General features: G+C 43.1%; 1 protein-coding gene across 1 annotated transcript in view; it reads left to right on the top strand.

Annotated features, from left to right (window-relative positions):
- LOC110536484 (PDZ domain-containing protein 2) overlaps window positions 1-20,763 on the top strand; it is a 264,553-nt gene that overhangs the window by 35,029 nt on the left and 208,761 nt on the right. Inside the window, exons 2-3 of the mRNA XM_036936523.1 lie at window positions 4,044-4,760; window positions 4,971-5,488. Coding sequence (XP_036792418.1) covers window positions 4,614-4,760; window positions 4,971-5,488 — 665 coding nt within the window. The 5' untranslated portion in view covers window positions 4,044-4,613. The remainder of the gene's footprint in view (window positions 1-4,043; window positions 4,761-4,970; window positions 5,489-20,763) is intronic.

Below are 20,763 nucleotides of genomic sequence, written 5' to 3'. Positions count from 1 at the left end.
AGCTCCAGGGTAGTAATTTCTCTGTGGTCCCTGCTAGCTTGGCATCAATGTGATGTGCCAGGGACAGACTGTGGTGAGAGCTGAGAGGAAAGGACCTCTCAGTTCAGCTGTTGTCTCTGTCCGTGGTTCAGGTTCAGTTGAGACCCGAAGGACCTGTTCAGCCCAATTTCTTCACTTTGTCTTCAATCTGTAAATACCCTGACGAAGGCTTCACTCTGAAATACATTCATTTTGTTAATGAATAAGTATAGACCTCAGCTGCTATTGTCCTCCCAAGAGTTGAACTGAATATTTCCCACATCTACATTTCTAGCTCTGATAGACACATTAAAACGACAGAGATAGTTTTATCACCTCTGACAGATCAAGAGAAGCGGATGGAGTGGCGTTACCAAAATACTGTACATTCTATTAGTGGTCCAAGCTGGTAGTGACCAATCTTGTGGCTGATTCCTGATCATTAGACTTGTACTGTATATACGGTCACCATACCAGTGAAATGCCTCAATGTACAGTGTACAGTAGTAATGATAACCATGCATTTAAAATGTGCTGTAATGTTAACATAATAATGATCACTTTAACAGTGTGTTCTTACTACTCCGATAAATCACCCTAATGCTCCTTTGAATGTCATTGGTCTGTACGGTTGTGATGACCACCTCTCTAGACATTAGAAGGTTTGGTGTTTTATAAGACGCTATTATGGCCCTAGCTAGCTTCGTAGTTAATGATCTAGGGATATTCCATGGTAACAGAATGATCCAGGGATATTCCATGGTAACAGAATGATCCAGGGATATTCCATGGTAACAGAATGATCCAGGGATATTCCATGGTAACAGAATGATCTAGGGATATTCCATGGTAACAGAATGATCTAGGGATATTCCATGGTAACAGAATGATCTAGGGATATTCCATGGTAACAGAATGATCTAGGGATATTCCATGGAAACAGAATGATCTAGGGATATTCCATGGTAACAGAATGATCTAGAGATATTCCATGGTAACAGAATGATCTAGGGATATTCCATGGTAACAGAATGATCTAGGGATATTCCATGGTAACGGAATGATCCAGGGATATTCCATGGTAACTGAATGATTTAGGGATATTCCATGGTAACAGAATGATCTAGGGATATTCCATGGTAACAGAATTATCTAGGGATATTCCATGGTAACAGAATGATCTAGGGATATTCCATGGTAACAGAATGATCTAGGGATATTCCATGGTAACAGAATGATCTAGAGATATTCCATGGTAACAGAATGATCTAGGGATATTCCATGGTAACAGAATGATCTAGGGATATTCCATGGTAACGGAATGATCCAGGGATATTCCATGGTAACTGAATGATTTAGGGATATTCCATGGTAACAGAATGATCTAGGGATATTCCATGGTAACAGAATGATCTAGGAATATTCCATGGTAACAGAATGATCTAGGGATATTCCATGGTAACAGAATGATCCAGGGATATTCCATGGTAACAGAATGATCCAGGGATATTCCATGGAAACAGAATGATCCAGGGATATTCCATGGTAACAGAATGATCTAGGGATATTCCATGGTAACAGAATGATCCAGGGATATTCCATGGAAACAGAATGATCCAGGGATATTCCATGGTAACAGAATGATCTAGGGATATTCCATGGTAACAGAATGATCTAGGGATATCCCATGGTAACAGAAATACCTGATTTACATAAGTATTCAGACCCTTTGCTATGACACTCGAAATTGACCTCAGGTGCATCCTGTTTCTGTTGATCATCCTTGAGATGTTTCTACAACTTGATTCGAGTCCACCTGTGGTGAATTCAATTGATTGGACATGATTTTGGAAAGGTAGACACCTGTCTATATAAGGTCCCACAGTTGGCAGTGCATGTTAGAGCAAAAACCAAGCCAAGGTCGAAGGAATTGTCCGTAGAGCTCCGAGACAGGATTGTGTCGAGGCACAAATCTGGGGAAGGGTTCTCTGGTTTGATGAAACCAAGATGTAACTATTTGACCTGAATGCCAAGCGTCACGTCTGGAGGAAACCAGGCACAGCTCATCTGCTGGCCAAAACCATCCCTACGGTGAAGCATGGGGGTGGCAGCATCATGCTGTGGGGATGGTTTTCAGCAGCAGAGAGTCTAGTCAAGATCGAGGGAAAGATGAATGAAGCAAAGTACAGAGATCCTTGATGGAAAGCTGCGCCAGAGTGCACAGGACCTCAGACTAGGGCGAAGGTTCACCTTCCAACAGGACAATAACCCTAAACAGACAGCCAAGACAACGCAGGAGTAGCTTCGGGAACAAGTCTCTGAATGTCCTTGATTGGCCCAGCCAGAGCCCGGACATGAACCCGATACAACATCTCTGGAGAGACCTGAAAATAGCTGTGCAGCGATGCTCCCCATCCAACCTGACAGAGCTTGAGAGGATCTGCAGAGAAGAATGGGAGAAACTCCCCAAATACAGGCGTGCCAAGCTTGTAACGTCATACCCAAGAAGACTGGAGGCTGTAATCGCTGCCAAAGGTGCTTCAACAAAGTACAGAGTCAAGCGGTCTGAATACTTTCTGAATGCGGTGTAAGTACAAGTACAAGTACAGTGCATAAGTACAGTGCAGTAAAGTTTTGTGAGAAAATGCCGGTAAAATATTTTTTTATGCGACGATGTGTTAAATATTTGCTCTGAATTAAGATTCAAAGATGTCTGCAGAGAGAATGGGGTGTCATCTTATGAAATGACATCTAGAGTTTGAAAAAAATAAATAAATAGGTTCTTGAACTACAGTAAGTGAAGTGGATCAACACTCGGTAACGGAATGACAGTAACACGGGTCACTGATCTGTACTGTACAGACGTGGATATGTGACATATTGTGATGTATGCTGAATAGGTACACAAAGGTAGAAAAATGCAATATTCTCCTTTACGTGTTTGAGTATCATTCTATTGGCTCTTCACGTCCACCAGTTGGGGAACCCTGCCTTAAAGTGATGCTCCAGAATGTAAAAAATAATTTCAGCCAGTAGTTTGGTGGTGCTCAAGAGCCAAAACTGGTCCCAGTTTTTGGTGTACTACGTCATCCAGTTGTGTACTACGTCATCCAATTGTGTACTATGTCATCCAGTTGTGTACTACGTCATCCAGTTGTGTACTACCTCATCCAGTTGTGTACTACGTCATCCAATTGTGTACTATGTCATCCAGTTGTGTACTACGTCATCCAGTTGTGTACTACCTCATCCAGTTGTGTACTACGTCATCCAATTGTGTACTACGTCATCCAATTGTGTACTACATCATCCAGTTGTGTACTATGTCATCCAGTTGTGTACTATGTCATCCAATTGTGTACTACATCATCCAGTTGTGTACTATGTCATCCAATTGTGTACTACGTCATCCAGTTGTGTACTACGTCATCCAGTTGTGTACTACCTCATCCAGTTGTGTACGAGGCGAAGGCTGAGACATGACCCGCCAATCCGCGTTACTTCTTAACACACTGCTTAGCCAGAAAGTCAGCCGTACCAATGTGTCGAAGGAAACACTGTTCGAAATCAACTTGCAGGCACTAGGCCCTCCACAAGGAATCACTGTAGCTAACCGGGACAGCGCTGGGCCTTTGGGGCTCCCGGTCAGGGCCTCAGCAATGCAATGCCGTGTCTCAGACCGCCAAAAAATATAGACTCTTAGCTTTCATTTTACACCAAATGTGATGTGATCCAGTGAACTTCACACGTTGGTGCTCATGGGTCTTTTTAGATGGAAATTGCCTACATGATCTCAAGTCTGGAACACTGTGTGTGTGTGTGTGTGTGTGTGTGTGTGTGTGTGTGTGTGTGTGTGTGTGTGTACTGTGTGTGTGTGCGTGTGCGTGTGCGTGTGTGTGTGTGTGTGTGTGTAATAAAGCCTCAAATGGAACCCTCTTCTCTACAGACTGCATTATCTTTGACCAGGACCCTCTTTGGCATTACTACAACTTCTCTGATGTAGACTTTTCTGCTTTTCTCTGTAGGTGAATGGCGCCTGAGCCCAACGCTTCCCCCAGTGTGTGTGTGTGTCAGTGCAGACACACACACCCTCTCCCTCGTCAGTCTCGGTTATCAGATATTTTTACCCTGCCTGGTCCGGAATCCTGCCAGCCAAGCGGATAATGGCCCTACTCTCTCTCCAGTTACCCCTCAGAGTGTAAGGAGCCGAGACCACGACACACACACGCACACACACGCACACACACGCACACACACACACACACACACACACACGCACACACACACACACACACACACTTCCCTGACAGCTCTGGTTTTGTTTCTGGGTGATGACATCATGACCGGGGCGTTACTGAAAGGGGGAAATGTGGCAGACACACACACTCCTCGATTCTCGCTCCTCTGACGCCCGAAGTCTTCAAACACCATCGCTAGAGATGGAGGCAGCTTCAGTCCACAAAGCTTCCTGTGTTTGGAATTGTATTAACAGTTATCAGCCTTACTCCCACACCCCTTCCCAGCCCCGGTGCCTCTAGAGGGGCCCATCGACCCAGGATGCAGGGGGGCTCTGGTCCGGCCCAGCCCCAGCCACGATGCCCATCACCCAGGAGAACGCCCTGAGCCACATCCATCTACTGGAGGACTGGCTCCTGGTGGCCCAGACCAGGTACGAGGACCACTATGGAGACCCAGACCAGCAGTCCACCACCAGCAGAGACCCAGACCAGGACTCGTACCAGGTCTGTTTTTGCATACACGTGTGGGTGATGTCATTTCTTATAGCTGACATCAATGACATACTGTACTACGAGTGCCTACTGTGATTGTTTCTCTAAAGTCTAATGGTGGTCCACAATGTGGTTCTGAAATCTGTATGATCTATTGTCAGTCTCTGTAATATTGTGGAGTGATACTTCAATCCATTGTTGGTAACTCCAACTGTATCCCAGGAGTCAGAACACGAGGAGGATGCCTGCAGCGCGGTCAGTGGCAGCACGGTCAGTGGCAGCACGGTCAACAGCGGCGGCTGCAGAGGTACCAGAGAAGACATGTCTCTATGCCAGGCCGCTACACAGAAGCTGATGGAATACATTCAGCTCAACTTCACAGAGGAAGGAGAGATCCAGAGCACCGCCCTCCGACCCACGACACCGTGTGGAGGTGTGGATGCGGAGGTGCGAGCCGTGTGCCTCACCAAGCGAGAGGGGGACGGGGCAGAGCTGGGACTCAGTTTCGGTAACATCCCTATATTCGGGGATCCGGAGGGGGAGGACAGGAAGAAGGGAGGAGGGAGAAGGAGGAGGAGGAGGAAGGGGGATCAGGGACCCGTGTTGGACGTGGGGTGTATCTGGGTAACGGAGGTGAGGAAGAGAAGTCCCGCGGCGAAGTGCGGTAGAATTAAACTACGAGACGAGCTGCTGTCACTCAACGGTCAGCTGATGGTGGGCGTCGACGTCACGGGAGCCAGGTAGGAGGAGCCTTTTCTAATGATTGTAATGCATCTCAATCATCATGAATAATGTGTATGTTGCTGCACACTCCCACTCAACCACAGAGGCCTGGAGGTTGTTGGATCAACTCACTGCAGTGAAAACCTGTAGGAACTATAGGTGTTTTCTTCTCACACACTGTCAGAGGCACAGTTTTACCATCCACGTCGTGCCAGTATGGCTGCTAGGGAGCTGTCTAACATGACATAGTTTAGAGCAGACAAATGCCCTCAGTGTGTTTGGCCAGGCAGACTCTGTGGTTCGTTGGCAGTGAAGAGAGAGAGAGTCTATTGGACACATGACAACTACTGGAGACTGGGAGGGAGGGAGGGAGGGAGGGAGGGAGGGAGGGAAGTAGGGAGGGAGGGAGAAAGAGAGAGAGAGAGAAAGAGAGGGAGGGAGAAAGAGAGGGAGGGAGAAAGAGAGGGAGGGAGAAAGAGAGGGAGGGAGAAAGAGAGGGAGGGAGGGAGGGAGGGACGGAGGGAGGGAGGGAGGGAGGGAGAGAGAGAGGGAAGGGAGGGAGGAGGAAGAGAGGAAGGGAAGGGAGTGAGGAGGATGAGAGGGAGGGAGGGAAGGGAGGGAGGAGGAAGAGAGGGAGGGAGAGAGGAAGAGAGGGAAGGGAGGGACGAGGAAGAGAGGGAGGGAGGGAGGAGGAAGAGAGGAGGAAGAGAGGGAGGGAGGAAGAGAGGGAGGGAGGGAGGGAGGGAGGGAAGGGAGGGAGGGAGGGAGGAGGAAGAGAGGGAAGGGAGGGAGGAGGAAGAGAGGAAGGGAAGGGAGGGAGGAGGAAGAGAGGGAGGTAAGGGAGTGAGGAGGAAGAGAGGGAGGGAGGGAGGAGGAAGAGAGGAGGAAGAGAGGGAGGGAGGAAGAGAGGGAGGGAGGGAAGGGAGGGAGGGAGGAGGAAGAGAGGGAAGGGAGGGAGGAGGAAGAGAGGAAGGGAAGGGAGGGAGGAGGAAGAGAGGAAGGGAAGGGAGGGAGGAGGAAGAGAGTGAGGGAAGGGAGGGAGGAGGAAGAGAGGGAGGGAGGCCAGCCATGGTCGACATCTCTCCAGTGGTGTCTCTGTACTTCTGAACACACATCTGAGGAAATTAGGGGTATATAGTGTGAAAAACGACATGTTTCGGTCCCGTTATAAGAAGACTTGACAGCAAGTCCAAGGTTCCATGTTAGAGTCAACACTGGCTTGACCACGAAGAGTATTACTATGACAGAAAGATAGATGCTGGAAATAGAGGTTTAATTTCATAAAGCAACTGGACATCTGACTGATCACATTATCATTCCATGTCCTGATTGGAACATCACATTATCATTCCATGTCCTGATTGGAACATCACATTATCATTTCATGTCCTGATTGGAACATCACATTATCATTCCATGTCCTGACTGGAACATCACATTATCATTCCATGTCCTGATTGGAACATCACATTATTATTTCATGTCCTGATTGGAACATCACATTATCATTCCATGTCCTGATTGGAACATCACATTATCATTCCATGTCCTGATTGGAACATCACATTATCATTTCATGTCCTGATTGGAACATCACATTATCATTCCATGTCCTGATTGGAACATCACATTATCATTTCATGTCCTGATTGGAACATCACATTATCATTCCATGTCCTGATTGGAACATCACATTATCATTCCATGTCCTGACTGGAACATCACATTATCATTCCATGTCCTGATTGGAACATCACATTATCATTTCATGTCCTGATTGGAACATCACATTATCATTTCATGTCCTGACTGGCAACATCACATTATCATTTCATGTCCTGACTGGAACATCACATTATCATTCCATGTCCTGACTGGAACATCACATTATCATTCCATGTCCTGACTGGAACATCACATTATCATTCCATGTCCTGACTGGCAACATCACATTATCATTCCATGTCCTGACTGGAACATCACATTATCATTCCATGTCCTGACTGGCAACATCACATTATCATTCCATGTCCTGACTGGAACATCACATTATCATTCCATGTCCTGACTGGAACATCACATTATCATTCCATGTCCTGATTGGAACATCACATTATCATTTCATGTCCTGATTGGAACATCACATTATCATTCCATGTCCTGATTGGAACATCACATTATCATTTCATGTCCTGATTGCCGATCAATGGCAATATCTGGATCCGAGTCGCGAGGTGGGGGGTTTAGTTATTCACACGCATGTGTCCGTCCAGACCTTCTGAAATAGTACTTGACTACCGCCTGTCCTACAACACTTGCGTTCTAGAAACCTAGACCAGGGATAGAGGCTATAGATGCCATGCTCTGTGATTCAGTTTCTCTGGAAACTTGCCACAGTGACTCACGGGTCTGCATACCCACATCCAGGCCAGGTCGCAGTTGTAAATGAGAACTTGTTCTCAACTAGCCTACCTGGTTAAATAAAGGTGAAATTAAATCCACAGCCACACATGCACTCAGGCTCTTGCGAGTTGGGGTTAATTTCCCGCAATTCTCCACATTTTGCCATAGTGTGGAGAGAAATGCTTGCAGCTTTTAATATGATATCTGAGTGAGAGTGACAGCCAACTTCAAGTTTAGATAGCTAGCTGCTAGACTTCCTTCCTTCCTTCCTTCCTTCCTTTTTTTCCTTTTTTCCTTCCTTTTTTCCTTTTTTCCTTCCTTCCTTCCTTCCTTCCTTCCTTCCTTCCTTCCTTCCTTCCTTCCTTCCTTCCTTTCTTCCTTCCTTCCTTCCTTCCTTCCTTCCTTCCTTCCTTCCTTTTTTCCTTTTTTCCTTCCTTCCTTCCTTCCTTCCTTTTTTCCTTCCTTTTTTCCTTCCTTTTTTCCTTCCTTCCTTCCTTCCTTCCTTCCTTCCTTCCTTCCTTCCTTCCTTCCTTCCTTCCTTCCTTCCCTCCCTCCCTCCCTCCCTCCCTCCCTCCCTCCCTCCCTCCCTCCCTCGCTCACTCCCCTCCCTTCCTTCCTTCCTTCCTTCCTTCCTTTCTTCCTTCCCATACAGCTGTGTGAGGGAACTGGATTGAAAATAGCTCAATGGTTTTTCTCCAAGAGGCTCTGGTAGAGTGTAATATGTGTGGTTAGTGGAGAAGGATGGTTTCATGCTGTTTTGGAGGACAAGAGATGTAAAAGTAGAAAATATTTTAGGACCAATCCATATACTTTCATATATTTCCATATACTTTCATATACTTTCATATACTTTCATATACGTTCATATACTTCCATATACTTTCATATACTTCCATATACTTCCATATACTTTCATATACTTTCATATACTTTCATATACTTCCATATACTTTCCATATACTTTCCATATACTTTCCATAAACTTTCATCAACATCTTTGCAGGTGAAACTTCAGCCAACCAACCCCTAACCCTCTGCTGCTCTGTTGGTCTAGGGGTAAGAGCCTGTCTGAGGACTAGTACTATGAGTCTAGGGATAAAAGCCTGTCTGAGTACTAGTACTGTCAGTCTAGGGATAAAAGCCTGTCTGAGTACTTGTACTGTCAGTCTAGGGATAAAAGCCTGTCTGAGTACTAGTACTGTCAGTCTAGGGGTAAAAGCCTGTCTGAGTACTTGTACTGTCAGTCTAGGGATAAAAGCCTGTCTGAGTACTAGTACTGTCAGTCTAGGGATAAAAGCCTGTCTGAGTACTTGTACTGTCAGTCTAGGGATAAAAGCCTGTCTGAGTACTAGTACTGTCAGTCTAGGGGTAAAAGCCTGTCTGAGTACCAGTACTGTCAGTCTAGGGATAAAAGCCTGTCTGAGTACTAGTACTGTCAGTCTAGGGGTAAAAGCCTGTCTGAGTACCAGTACTGTCAGTCTAGGGATAAGAGCCTGTCGGAGTACCAGTACTGTCAGTCTAGGGATAAAAGCCTGTCGTAGTACCAGTACTGTCAGTCTAGGGATAAGAGCCTGTCGGAGTACCAGTACTGTCAGTCTAGGGATAAGAGCCTGTCGTAGTACTAGTACTGTCAGTCTAGGGATAAGAGCCTTTCGTAGTACTAGTACTGTCAGTCTAGGGATAAAAGCCTGTCGGAGTACCAGTACTGTCAGTCTAGGGATAAGAGCCTGTCGGAGTACCAGTACTGTCAGTCTAGGGATAAGAGCCTGTCGTAGTACTAGTACTGTCAGTCTAGGGATAAAAGCCTGTCGGAGTACCAGTACTGTCAGTCTAGGGATAAAAGCCTGTCGGAGTACCAGTACTGTCAGTCTAGGGATAAGAGTCTGTCTGAGTACCAGCACTGTCAGTCTAGGGATAAGAGCCTGTCGGAGTACCAGTACTGTCAGTCTAGGGATAAGAGCCTGTCTGAGTACCAGTACTGTCAGTCTAGGGATAAGAGCCTGTCGGAGTACTAGTACTGTCAGTCTAGGGATAAGAGCCTGTCTGAGTACCAGTACTGTCAGTCTAGGGATAAGAGCCTGTCGGAGTACCAGCACTGTCAGTCTAGGGATAAGAGCCTGTCTGAGTACCAGTACTGTCAGTCTAGGGATAAGAGCCTGTCGGAGTACCAGTACTGTCAGTCTAGGGATAAGAGCCTGTCGGAGTACTATTACTAGATGTTTGAACTAGGATTCTTTAGGCTATGTCTGATGTCTCTCTTCTTTTCTCTCTCGTTTGAAAGTAAGAAAGAGAAAAGGGAGAGTGTGAAAGACGGACAGAAAGAGAGAAACTAAAAGTTGGAGAAGGGAGAGACATTTGGAGAGAGGGTTATCCGACTGTTCCCCGGGCTGTGAGAAAGTAAGGAAGAGAAAAGGGAGAGTGCGAAAGACAGACAGAAAGAGAAAAAGAAAACGTTGGCGAGGGAAAGTTGTAAGGAGGGATATCAGACTTTTGCCCGGGCTGTGAGACTAACTATACCAGGAGGACGAGGAAGTTGTGAGCTGGCTCTTTTCTCATGGACCTGTGAAAAAACACTCTTCTCCTTTTTCCCACAACCAGTAGGAGCGGTAACTCTGCCTGCCCACATAGTGGTGACTTATCTTGTGTCCCAAACTGCACCTTATTCCCTATAGGGCCCTGGTCAAAAGTAGTGCACTATATAGGGAATATGGTGCCATTCAGGGCGCAAAACTTTGCCTTCCGAGGGAAAGAATTAGAGACTTGTATAAAAGATACAAGCCCTGGCTCTCAGATTGAATAATGTTGTTTAATCATCTGATGCTTTTCTTAGTCATTGTGGTGTGGGGCAGACAGACGGGGGACCGCAGGCAGATATTCATCTGAAAGTTAAAGTGTGACTGATTCCCAGGCTAAGACGGCCTATGCTGCCAGGGTATAATGGTCTATCAGTGCCTGCAAGGCGATTGATCAGCGGGTTTGGATCGGGCGTACAGAAATACAAGTGTTGGATGGAGCTATGGGAAGAGAGGGAGAGAAAAGTGGCCTTGATGATCCAGTGGTTATTGGTTTCAGACCTGGGTTCACAGGTCTCAAATATACAGTCCAAAAAACAAGTCATTTTATTTTAGTATTTTAATTAGTATTTGCAAAATACTATTTTCAAATACCTGGGCTAAATGCATGGGAGTGTATTTGAGTGTTTCAAAAAACTTTCCAAGTGTATTTCCAAATACATTAAAAAAAAAATTAAACCCTCTTCAATTGTTGTGCGAAGTTGCTGGATATTTGCGGGAACTGGAACACGTTGTCGTACACGTCAATCCAGAGCATCCCGAACATGCTCAATGGGTGACATGTCTGGTGAGGACGCAGGCCATGGAAGAACTGGGACATTTTCAGCTTCCAGGAATTGTGTACAGATCCTTACAACATGGGGCCGTGCATTATCATGCTGAACATGAGGTGATGGCAGCGGTTGAATGGCACGACAATGGGCCTCAGGATCTCGTCACAGTATCTCTGTGCATTGAAATTGCTATTGATAAAATTCAGTTGTGTTCGTTGTCCGTATTTTATGTCTGCCCATACCATAACTCTACTGCCACCATGGGGCACAAAGCCACACACGCTGTCTGCCATCTGTCTTGTACAGTTGAAACCGCGATTCATCCGTGAAGAACAAACTTCTCCAGCGTGCCAGTGGCCATCGAAGGGGAGCATTTGCCCAATGAAGTATGAAACATTTCTGGGATATTTTATTTCAGCTCATGAAACATTGGACCAATGCCTTTTTTTTCAGTGTTGTTGGGAGAATGGGAACCAATCTGGGTTAAAGCCAACTTCATCAAATGGCTTGTTTTGTAGTTAGTAATGAGGTTGGGAGATTGGGAACCAAACTGGGCTAAAGCCAACTTCATCAAATGGGTTGTTGGTAGTTAGTATTGAGGTTGGGAGATTGGAAACCAATCTGGGCTAAAGCCAACTTCATCAAATGGCTTGTTTTGTAGTTAGTAATGAGGTTGGGAGATTGGGAACCAAACTGGGCTAAAGCCAACTTCATCAAATGGCTTGTTGGTAGTTAGTAATGAGGTTCGGAGATTGGGAACCGATCTGGGCTAAAGCCAACCTCGTAAAAGTGCTAAGTGGCAAGTAGTATTACAGAGAAAACAAAGATCCTTTTTTCTTTTGATGTACCAAGTCGTTGTCTGTCTGTGGGTCCCAGATGGGTTGTGGATTAAAGTTGTCGTTCCCAAGCCGGATTGGCAGGTTTTACTGTCTGGCTGCTCTGCTGAGGCCCCGAATTAAATTCCTTTCTATGATCGGCTTTATGGGGGTGATTACACAGGAAGTGCTAGTTCCCTTCAACTGCCCAATGGAAAGTGAGAGTCTACAGTAGTCCGACTGGAATCTTACTGTGGGCTACTGAGCCAGCCTATAGAATGGTAGTCTAGACTCATCCTGCTCTCCCTCTGTATCATACTATAGCTGTACACAGAAATGAATAAATCATTTAAAATTCCTTATATTATGCAAACCAGACAGCACATATGTTATTTTTTTTAACCTATAGCCAGGGGCACTCTCCAAAACGTAGACATAATATAAAAACTAAGCATGTGTGTTTAGTGAGTCCTCCAGATCAGAGGCAGTAGGGATGACCAGGGATGTTCTCTGTTTAGTGAGTCCTCCAGATCAGAGGCAGTAGAGATGACCAGGGATGTTCTCTGTTTAGTGAGTCCTCCAGATCAGAGGCAGTAGGGATGACCAGGGATGTTCTCTGTTTAGTGAGTCCTCCAGATCAGAGGCAGTAGAGATGACCAGGGATGTTCTCTGTTTAGTGAGTCTGTCAGATCAGAGGTAGTAGAGATGACCAGGGATGTTCTCTGTTTAGTGAGTCCTCCAGATCAGAGGCAGTAGGGATGACCAGGGATGTTCTCTGTTTAGTGAGTCCTCCAGATCAGAGGCAGTAGAGATGACCAGGGATGTTCTCTGTTTAGTGAGTCTGTCAGATCAGAGGTAGTAGAGATGACCAGGGATGTTCTCTGTTTAGTGAGTCCTCCAGATCAGAGGCAGTAGGGATGACCAGGGATGTTATCTGTTTAGTGAGTCCTCCAGATCAGAGGCAGTAGGGATGACCAGGGATGTTCTCTGTTTAGTGAGTCCTCCAGATCAGAGGCAGTAAGGATGACCAGGGATGTTCTCTGTTTAGTGAGTCCTCCAGATCAGAGGCAGTAGGGATGACCAGGGATGTTCTCTGTTTAGTGAGTCCTCCAGATCAGAGGCAGTAGGGATGACCAGGGATGTTATCTGTTTAGTGAGTCCTCCAGATCAGAGGCAGTAGGGATGACCAGGGATGTTATCTGTTTAGTGAGTCCTCCAGATCAGAGGCAGTAGGGATGACCAGGGATGTTCTCTGTTTAGTGAGTCCTCCAGATCAGAGGCAGTAAGGATGACCAGGGATGTTCTCTGTTTAGTGAGTCCTCCAGATCAGAGGCAGTAGGGATGACCAGGGATGTTCTCTGTTTAGTGAGTCCTCCAGATCAGAGGCAGTAGGGATGACCAGGGATGTTCTCTGTTTAGTGAGTCCTCCAGATCAGAGGCAGTAGGGATGACCAGGGATGTTCTCTGTTTAGTGAGTCCTCCAGATCAGAGGCAGTAAGGATGACCAGGGATGTTCTCTGTTTAGTGAGTCCTCCAGATCAGAGGCAGTAGGGATGACCAGGGATGTTCTCTTGATAAATTTGTGAATTGGACCATTTTCCTGTCCTGCTAAGTATTCAACATGTAACATGTACTTTTGGGTGTCCTGAGAAAATGTATGGGAGATAAAAGTAAATTATTTTCATTAGACATTTTGTGAAGTAAAAGTATTCAAAATATAAATAGTAAAGTAAAGATACCCCACCCTACCCCCCCCCCCCCCCCAAAAAAAACTCCTTAAAGTAGTACTTTAAAGTATGTTTTACTTAAGTACTTTACACCACTGAGTACAATTGCCATAAAATAAATATGCAGCTCCAAAAATGGTTTGGTGATCAATAATATTAACTGTTACGTTGAAAGCTCACCAGCGATGGGGCAACAATTACTAACATAGGCCTACAGGTGTTTTTGGTATGTATCAAATGATTGGACGTTGATCATTTACTTAATGTATGACCCTTGCATTTGGAATTCGTTGTTACATTTTATTGTTACTGAGGTGATGAAGACGCGTCACATGCGCGCGGCTCTTCACTTCCGCTCTCCAAACTTCCCGCCAAGTGGAGTGTTTTATTTATTTGTGTCTTATTGAAATGTTTGCCGTTGCTTTGACACATTTAAAAAGCATAGGCCATATGTCGTAAATATATATTCCATATCATACTACAATAATTGCTGGCGTTTAATCACTCCATTCCCGTACCGTTCATTGCAACATGTCCACATTGTATGTTTCATGTTTGATAGGTTTGCTACGATACTTTTTTATTTATTTAGCCAACCATTTCTTACTCGGTGGACATGAACATTCTCAAGACTCATGAGGTAGAAGTTCTGTTCATTTAATTCAATGTCTGGTTTCGTTTGTTCACATGTCCAGGGTTATGTCTGCGTTCCGTGTGTCTGCGTTCCGTGTGTCCCTGCTGCGCGTAGAGGACCGTGCGCGTCTCAGTGCGTATAGAAATAGGCTACGTGGCCTGCGCAACACGCTTTGGAGTCAGAACGTTGAATAGGATAAAAATGATTGTTCCGTGTATGCATGGTGTTGAAATATCATTAATAATCATCATATCTGATTAAGAGGAATGTACAAATGGATGTGGAAATGGCCTTTTACATTGTAAAATCAGTTTATTGGTTATAAGTTCCAGTCGCTGCAACAAACACTCAAACTGGACAACTTTATCTCAATCTCTTCAGTCAAAGACTCAATCATGGACACTCTTACTGACAGTTTTCGTCTGCTTCTCGTGCTGTATTGTTGTCTCTACCTTCTTGCCCTTTGTGCTGTTGTCTGTGCCCATCAATGGCTGTACCATGTTTTGTGCTGCTACCATGTTGTGTTGCTACCATGCTGTGTTGTCATGTGTTGCTACCATGCTGTGTTGTTGTCTTATGTCTCTCTTCATGTAGTGTTTTGTCCTATATTTATATTTTATTTATTTATTTTAATCCCAGGCCCCCGTCCGTCCCCCCAGGAGGCCTTTTGCCTTTTGGTAGGCCGTCATTGTAAATAAGTCATTTGTTCTTAACTGACTTGCCCAGTTAAATAAAGGTAAAAAAATAAAAAAATAATAATTGTATGGTCCTGGGGTGCTTATATTATGTAGGTCTCTACCTGTTAGATTATATTTGGTTTCTCAAGGGGAGCCTGTACAGTCTGGCCCTCTACCTCTACCTGCGTAGGCCTGAACTGGGTGGTTCGAGCCCTGAATGCTGATTGGCTGAAAGCCGTGGTATATCAGACCGTATACCACGGGTATGACAAAACTTGTATTTTTACCACTCGAATTACGTTGGTCACCAGGTTATAATAGCAATAAGGCATCATTGTGGGTTTGTGGTATATGGCCAATATACCACGGCTAAGGGCTGTGTCCTATCACTCCACGTTGCATTGTGCATAATAACAGCCCTTAGCTGTGGTATATTGGCCATATACCACACCCCCTCGGGCCTTATTGCTTAACGAATATGGCGATTTCACCATTGGATCACCAAGATCTGTAAATAAATGTACACTCTGAGCACGTCAACCTGCCTTGCCTTCTGCTGGTGTCGTGCCCTTAACGGCTGCTACAAGGGCCCTATTTTACAATTACATCATCAAAATGGGTTGTAGGCGAAATCACGAAAAGGGCTGTCTGGTAGCCTCAATAAATAGACAACGATTTGTAGTTCCACAAGTCGTTTCCTGTATAGATGCATATTTTTTTACTTGAAAACTTGTGACTCCACTTGATTTGCTCTTAGAATGCACGACTTGTACTCGACTCGAGTTTTACTTGAGACTCAGACCTTGTGACTCGAATAATAGTGACATGGTCTCGTCTCTGTCTCTCTCTCTCTCTGTATCTGTCTTTGAGGTAGGAATTTGATGAATTCTGAGAGCAGAAAATGGAATGTAGGCTAAATCAAAACGAACTAACAGGTCCCATACCATATCTCTTAAGGCGTTTACCACAGACAGACAGAGCAGATATGTTCTCCAAGATGCTGTACCTCTGGAACTGGAACTCTGTAAGTCTGTCCTTCAAAGAGAATATCTTTATGAAGTTATAGGATCTCTTTATGAAGTTATAATAGGATCTTTATCTCAGGATTATAACAGGATCTTTATTCTAGGTGAGGGTTATAATAGGATCTTTATTCTAGGTGAGGGTTATAATAGGATCTTTATTCTAGGTGAGGGTTATAATAGGATATTTATTCTAGGTGAGGGTATAACAGGATCTTTATTCTAGGTGAGGGTTATAATAGGATCTTTATTCTAGGTGAGGGTTATAATAGGATCTTTATTGTAGGTGAGGGTTATAGTAGGATCTTTATTCTAGGTGAGGGTTATAGTAGGATCTTTATTCTAGGTGAGGGTTATAATAGGATCTTTATTCTAGGTGAGGGTTATAGTAGGAACTTTATTCTATGTGAGGGTTATAGTAGGATCTTTATTCTAGGTGAGGGTTATAATAGGATCTTTATTCTAGGTGAGGGTTATAATAGGATCTTTATCTCAGGATTATAACAGGATCTTTATTCTAGGTGAGGTTATAATAGGATCTTTATTCTAGGTGAGGGTTATAATAGGATCTTTATTCTAGGTGAGGGTATAACAGGATCTTTATTCTAGGTGAGGGTTATAATAGGATCTTTATTCTAGGTGAGGGTTATAATAGGATCTTTATTCTAGGTGAGGGTTATAATAGGATCTTTATTCTAGGTGAGGGTTATAATAGGATCTTTATTCTAGGTGAGGGTTATAATAGGATCTTTATTCTAGGTGAGGGTTATAATAGTATCTTTATTCTAGGTGAGGGTTATAATAGGATCTTTATTCTAGGTGAGGGTTATAATAGGATCTTTATTCTAGGTGAGGGTTATAATAGGATCTTTATTCTAGGTGAGGGTATAACAGGATCTTTATTCTAGGTGAGGGTTATAATAGGATCTTTATTCTAGGTGAGGGTTATAATAGGATCTTTATTCTAGGTGAGGGTTATAATAGGATCTTTATTCTAGGTGAGGGTTATAATAGGATATTTATTCTAGGTGAGGGTATAACAGGATCTTTATTCTAGGTGAGGGTTATAATAGGATCTTTATTCTAGGTGAGGGTTATAATAGGATCTTTATTGTAGGTGAGGGTTATAGTAGGATCTTTATTCTAGGTGAGGGTTATAGTAGGATCTTTATTCTAGGTGAGGGTTATAATAGGATCTTTATTCTAGGTGAGGGTTATAGTAGGATCTTTATTCTATGTGAGGGTTATAGTAGGATCTTTATTCTAGGTGAGGGTTATAATAGGATCTTTATTCTAGGTGAGGGTTATAATAGGATCTTTATTCTAGGTGAGGGTTATAATCGGATCTTTATTGTAGGTGAGGGTTATAATAGGATCTTTATTGTAGGTGAGGGTTATAATAGGATCTTTATTGTAGGTGAGAGTTATAATAGGATCTTTATTGTAGGTGAGGGTTATAATAGGATCTTTATTGTAGGTGAGGGTTATAATAGGATCTTTATTCTAGGTGAGGGTTATAATAGGATCTTTATTCTAGGTGAGGGTTATAATAGGATCTTTATTCTAGGTGAGGGTTATAATAGTATCTTTATTCTAGGTGAGGGTTATAATAGTATCTTTATTCTAGGTGAGGGTTATAATAGAATCTTTATTCTAGGTGAGTTTAAACAAGATCTTTATTCTAGGTGAGGGTTATAATGGGATCTTTATTCTATGTGAGGGTTATAATAGGATCTTTATTATATGTGAGGTTAAACAGGATCTTTATTCTAGGTGAGGGTTATAATAGGATCTTTATTCTAGGTGAGGGTTGTAATAGGATCTTTATTTTAGGTGAGGGTATAACAGGATCTTTATTCTAGGTGAGGGTATAACATGATCTTTATTCTAGGTGAGGGTTATAATAGGATCTTTATTCTAGGTGAGGGTTATAGTAGGATCTTTATTCTAGTTGAGGGTTATAATAGGATCTTTATTCTAGGTGAGGGTTATAATAGGATCTTTATTTTAGGTGAGGGTATAACAGGATCTTTATTATAGGTGAGGGTATAACATGGTCTTTATTCTAGGTGAGGGTTATAATAGGATCTTTATTCTAGGTGAGGGTTATAGTAGGATCTTTATTCTAGGTGAGGGTTATAATAGGATCTTTATTCTAGGTGAGGGTTATAATATGATCTTTATTTTAGGTGAGGGTATAACAGGATCTTTATTCTAGGTGAGGGTATAACATGATCTTTATTCTAGGTGAGGGTTATAATAGGATCTTTATTCTAGGTGAGGGTTATAGTAGGATCTTTATTCTAGGTGAGGTTAAACAGGATCTTTATTCTAGGTGAGGGTTATAATAGGATCTTTATTCTAGGTGAGGGTTATAATAGGATCTTTATTCTAGGTGAGGGTTATAATAGGATCTTTATTCTAGGTGAGGGTTATAATAGGATCTTTATTCTATGTGAGGTTAAACAGGATCTTTATTCTAGGTGAGGGTTATAATAGTATCTTTATTCTAGGTGAGGATTATAATAGGATCTTTATTCTAGGTGAGGGTTATAGTATGATCTTTATTCTAGGTGAGGGTTATAATAGGATATTTATTCTAGGTGAGGGTTATAATAGTATCTTTATTCTAGGTGAGGGTTATAATAGGATATTTATTCTGGGTGAGGGTTATAATAGTATCTTTATTCTAGGTGAGGGTTATAATAGGATCTTTATTCTAGGTGAGGGTATAACAGGATATTTATTCTAGGTGAGGGTATAACAGGATATTTATTCTAGGTGAGGGTATAACAGGATATTTATTCTAGGTGAGGGTTATGATACGATCTTTATTTTAGGTGAGGGTATAACAGGATCTTTATTCTAGGTGAGGGTATAACAGGATCTTTATTCTAGGTGAGGGTATAACAGGATCTTTATTCTAGGTGAGGGTATAACAGGATCTTTATTCTAGGTGAGGGTTATAATAGGATCTTTATTCTAGTTTCTTTATCTCAGGTGATGGTGTTAATTGGTTCTTTATCTCAGGTGATGGTGTTAATTGGATCTTTATCTCAGGTGATGGTTGTAATTGGATCTTTATCTCAGGTGATGGTTGTAATTGGATCTTTATCTCAGGTGATGGTTGTAATTGGTTCTTTATCTCAGGTGATGGTTGTAATTGGTTCTTTATCTCAGGTGATGGTTGTAATTGGTTCTTTATCTCAGGTGATGGTTGTAATTGGTTCTTTATCTCAGGTGATGGTTGTAATTGGTTCTTTATCTCAGGTGATGGTGGGCCATAACTCCCATTATGAATCATCCCAAATGGCACCCTATTCTCTATTTAGTGCACTACTTTTGTCCAGGGCCCTATTCCCTATTTAGTGCACTACTTTTGTCCAGGGTCCTATTCCCTATTTAGTGCACTACTTTTGTCCAGGGCCCATAGGGACTCAGTCCTATGAATCATCCCACGATCTTCTCTTATACATTTACTCCTCCTCTGAACCTGTAGATGTTGTTAGATTGTTGGGGTAGAGCCTACATTAGAGTTTTGTGCTACTGTGTTGTGTTGGATGGATAATATACCTTCTACAGTGAATGGTTGCAATTGGGTTGTTGTTTTAACAGTGTCCACTAGGTGGCACTAACAGATGGTCATTCACAGATACTGCTGCTGAGTCGCCAACAGTCGTCTCCCACTCAGGTTTTTGCTCTAGTTAAACTGTAAACAGAACAAACTGCTCAAACAACACAAACAATGATCAATAATAATAATAATAATAATAATTATCCAATGAACTCTTTCGAGAAATTGCTTTTGTCTCTAAAGTTGTTGCTGCACTGACTGTTATTGTAAACATGTCCACCAAACAGTTCTTAATGATGGGTCATACATTTGTTAACTTCTACTGTTCTGTTAAATTAAACACATTTTTTCCCCGGCTGGCTTTAATGTACTGTAAAGAGTGAGAGTTATGAATGATGCCACTGTCCCTGGAACCTCGGCCATGGAATCTGAGGAATGCATACCCAGACTGCTTTGGTTAAAGACGTAGTGAAGGGAGACACTGGCAGTGTAGTAGTAGAGACCTGTAGATCTGTGTATAGAACAGTAGAAGGTGATTGGGGGGAAAATGGTCAAGAATCCAATGGAAATGGGTACAGTATATACCAGTAGAAACCAAGGTGGTTGACAATAGCAGAGGCCAGTAGAAAACCAGTTGAATTGTGGGTAAGACTACTTAAAGTCTGCAGGTATAATGCTTGATTACTTGTTATAAGCATATGAGTCTTTATAATGTCTTATTATTAGCTTTATAAGAGATTATGAGGTCAGGCTCAGGCCACAGACATGCATCTAAGAAAACAATAGATGGGTTGAATGTGATGAATGAGATGGTCCGTCTCTGAGAAAGATGAGACCTGCCACTGAATAGGGGATGTTACATTAGGAATGCCACTGAATAGGGGATGTTACATTAGGAATGCCACTGAATAGGGGATGTTATATTAGGAATGTCACTGAATAGGGGATGTTATATTAGGAATGTCACTGAATAGGGGATGTTATATTAGGAATGTCACTGAATAGGGGATGTTACATTAGGAATGTCACTGAATAGGGGATGTTATATTAGGAATGTCACTGAATAGGGGATGTTATATTAGGAATGTCACTGA

Source organism: Oncorhynchus mykiss, chromosome 11, assembly GCF_013265735.2.
Source record: "Oncorhynchus mykiss isolate Arlee chromosome 11, USDA_OmykA_1.1, whole genome shotgun sequence".
Lineage (NCBI taxonomy): Eukaryota > Metazoa > Chordata > Actinopteri > Salmoniformes > Salmonidae > Oncorhynchus > Oncorhynchus mykiss.
Note: the sequence above shows the minus strand (reverse complement) of the source record. Positions and strands in the feature narration are given on the sequence as shown.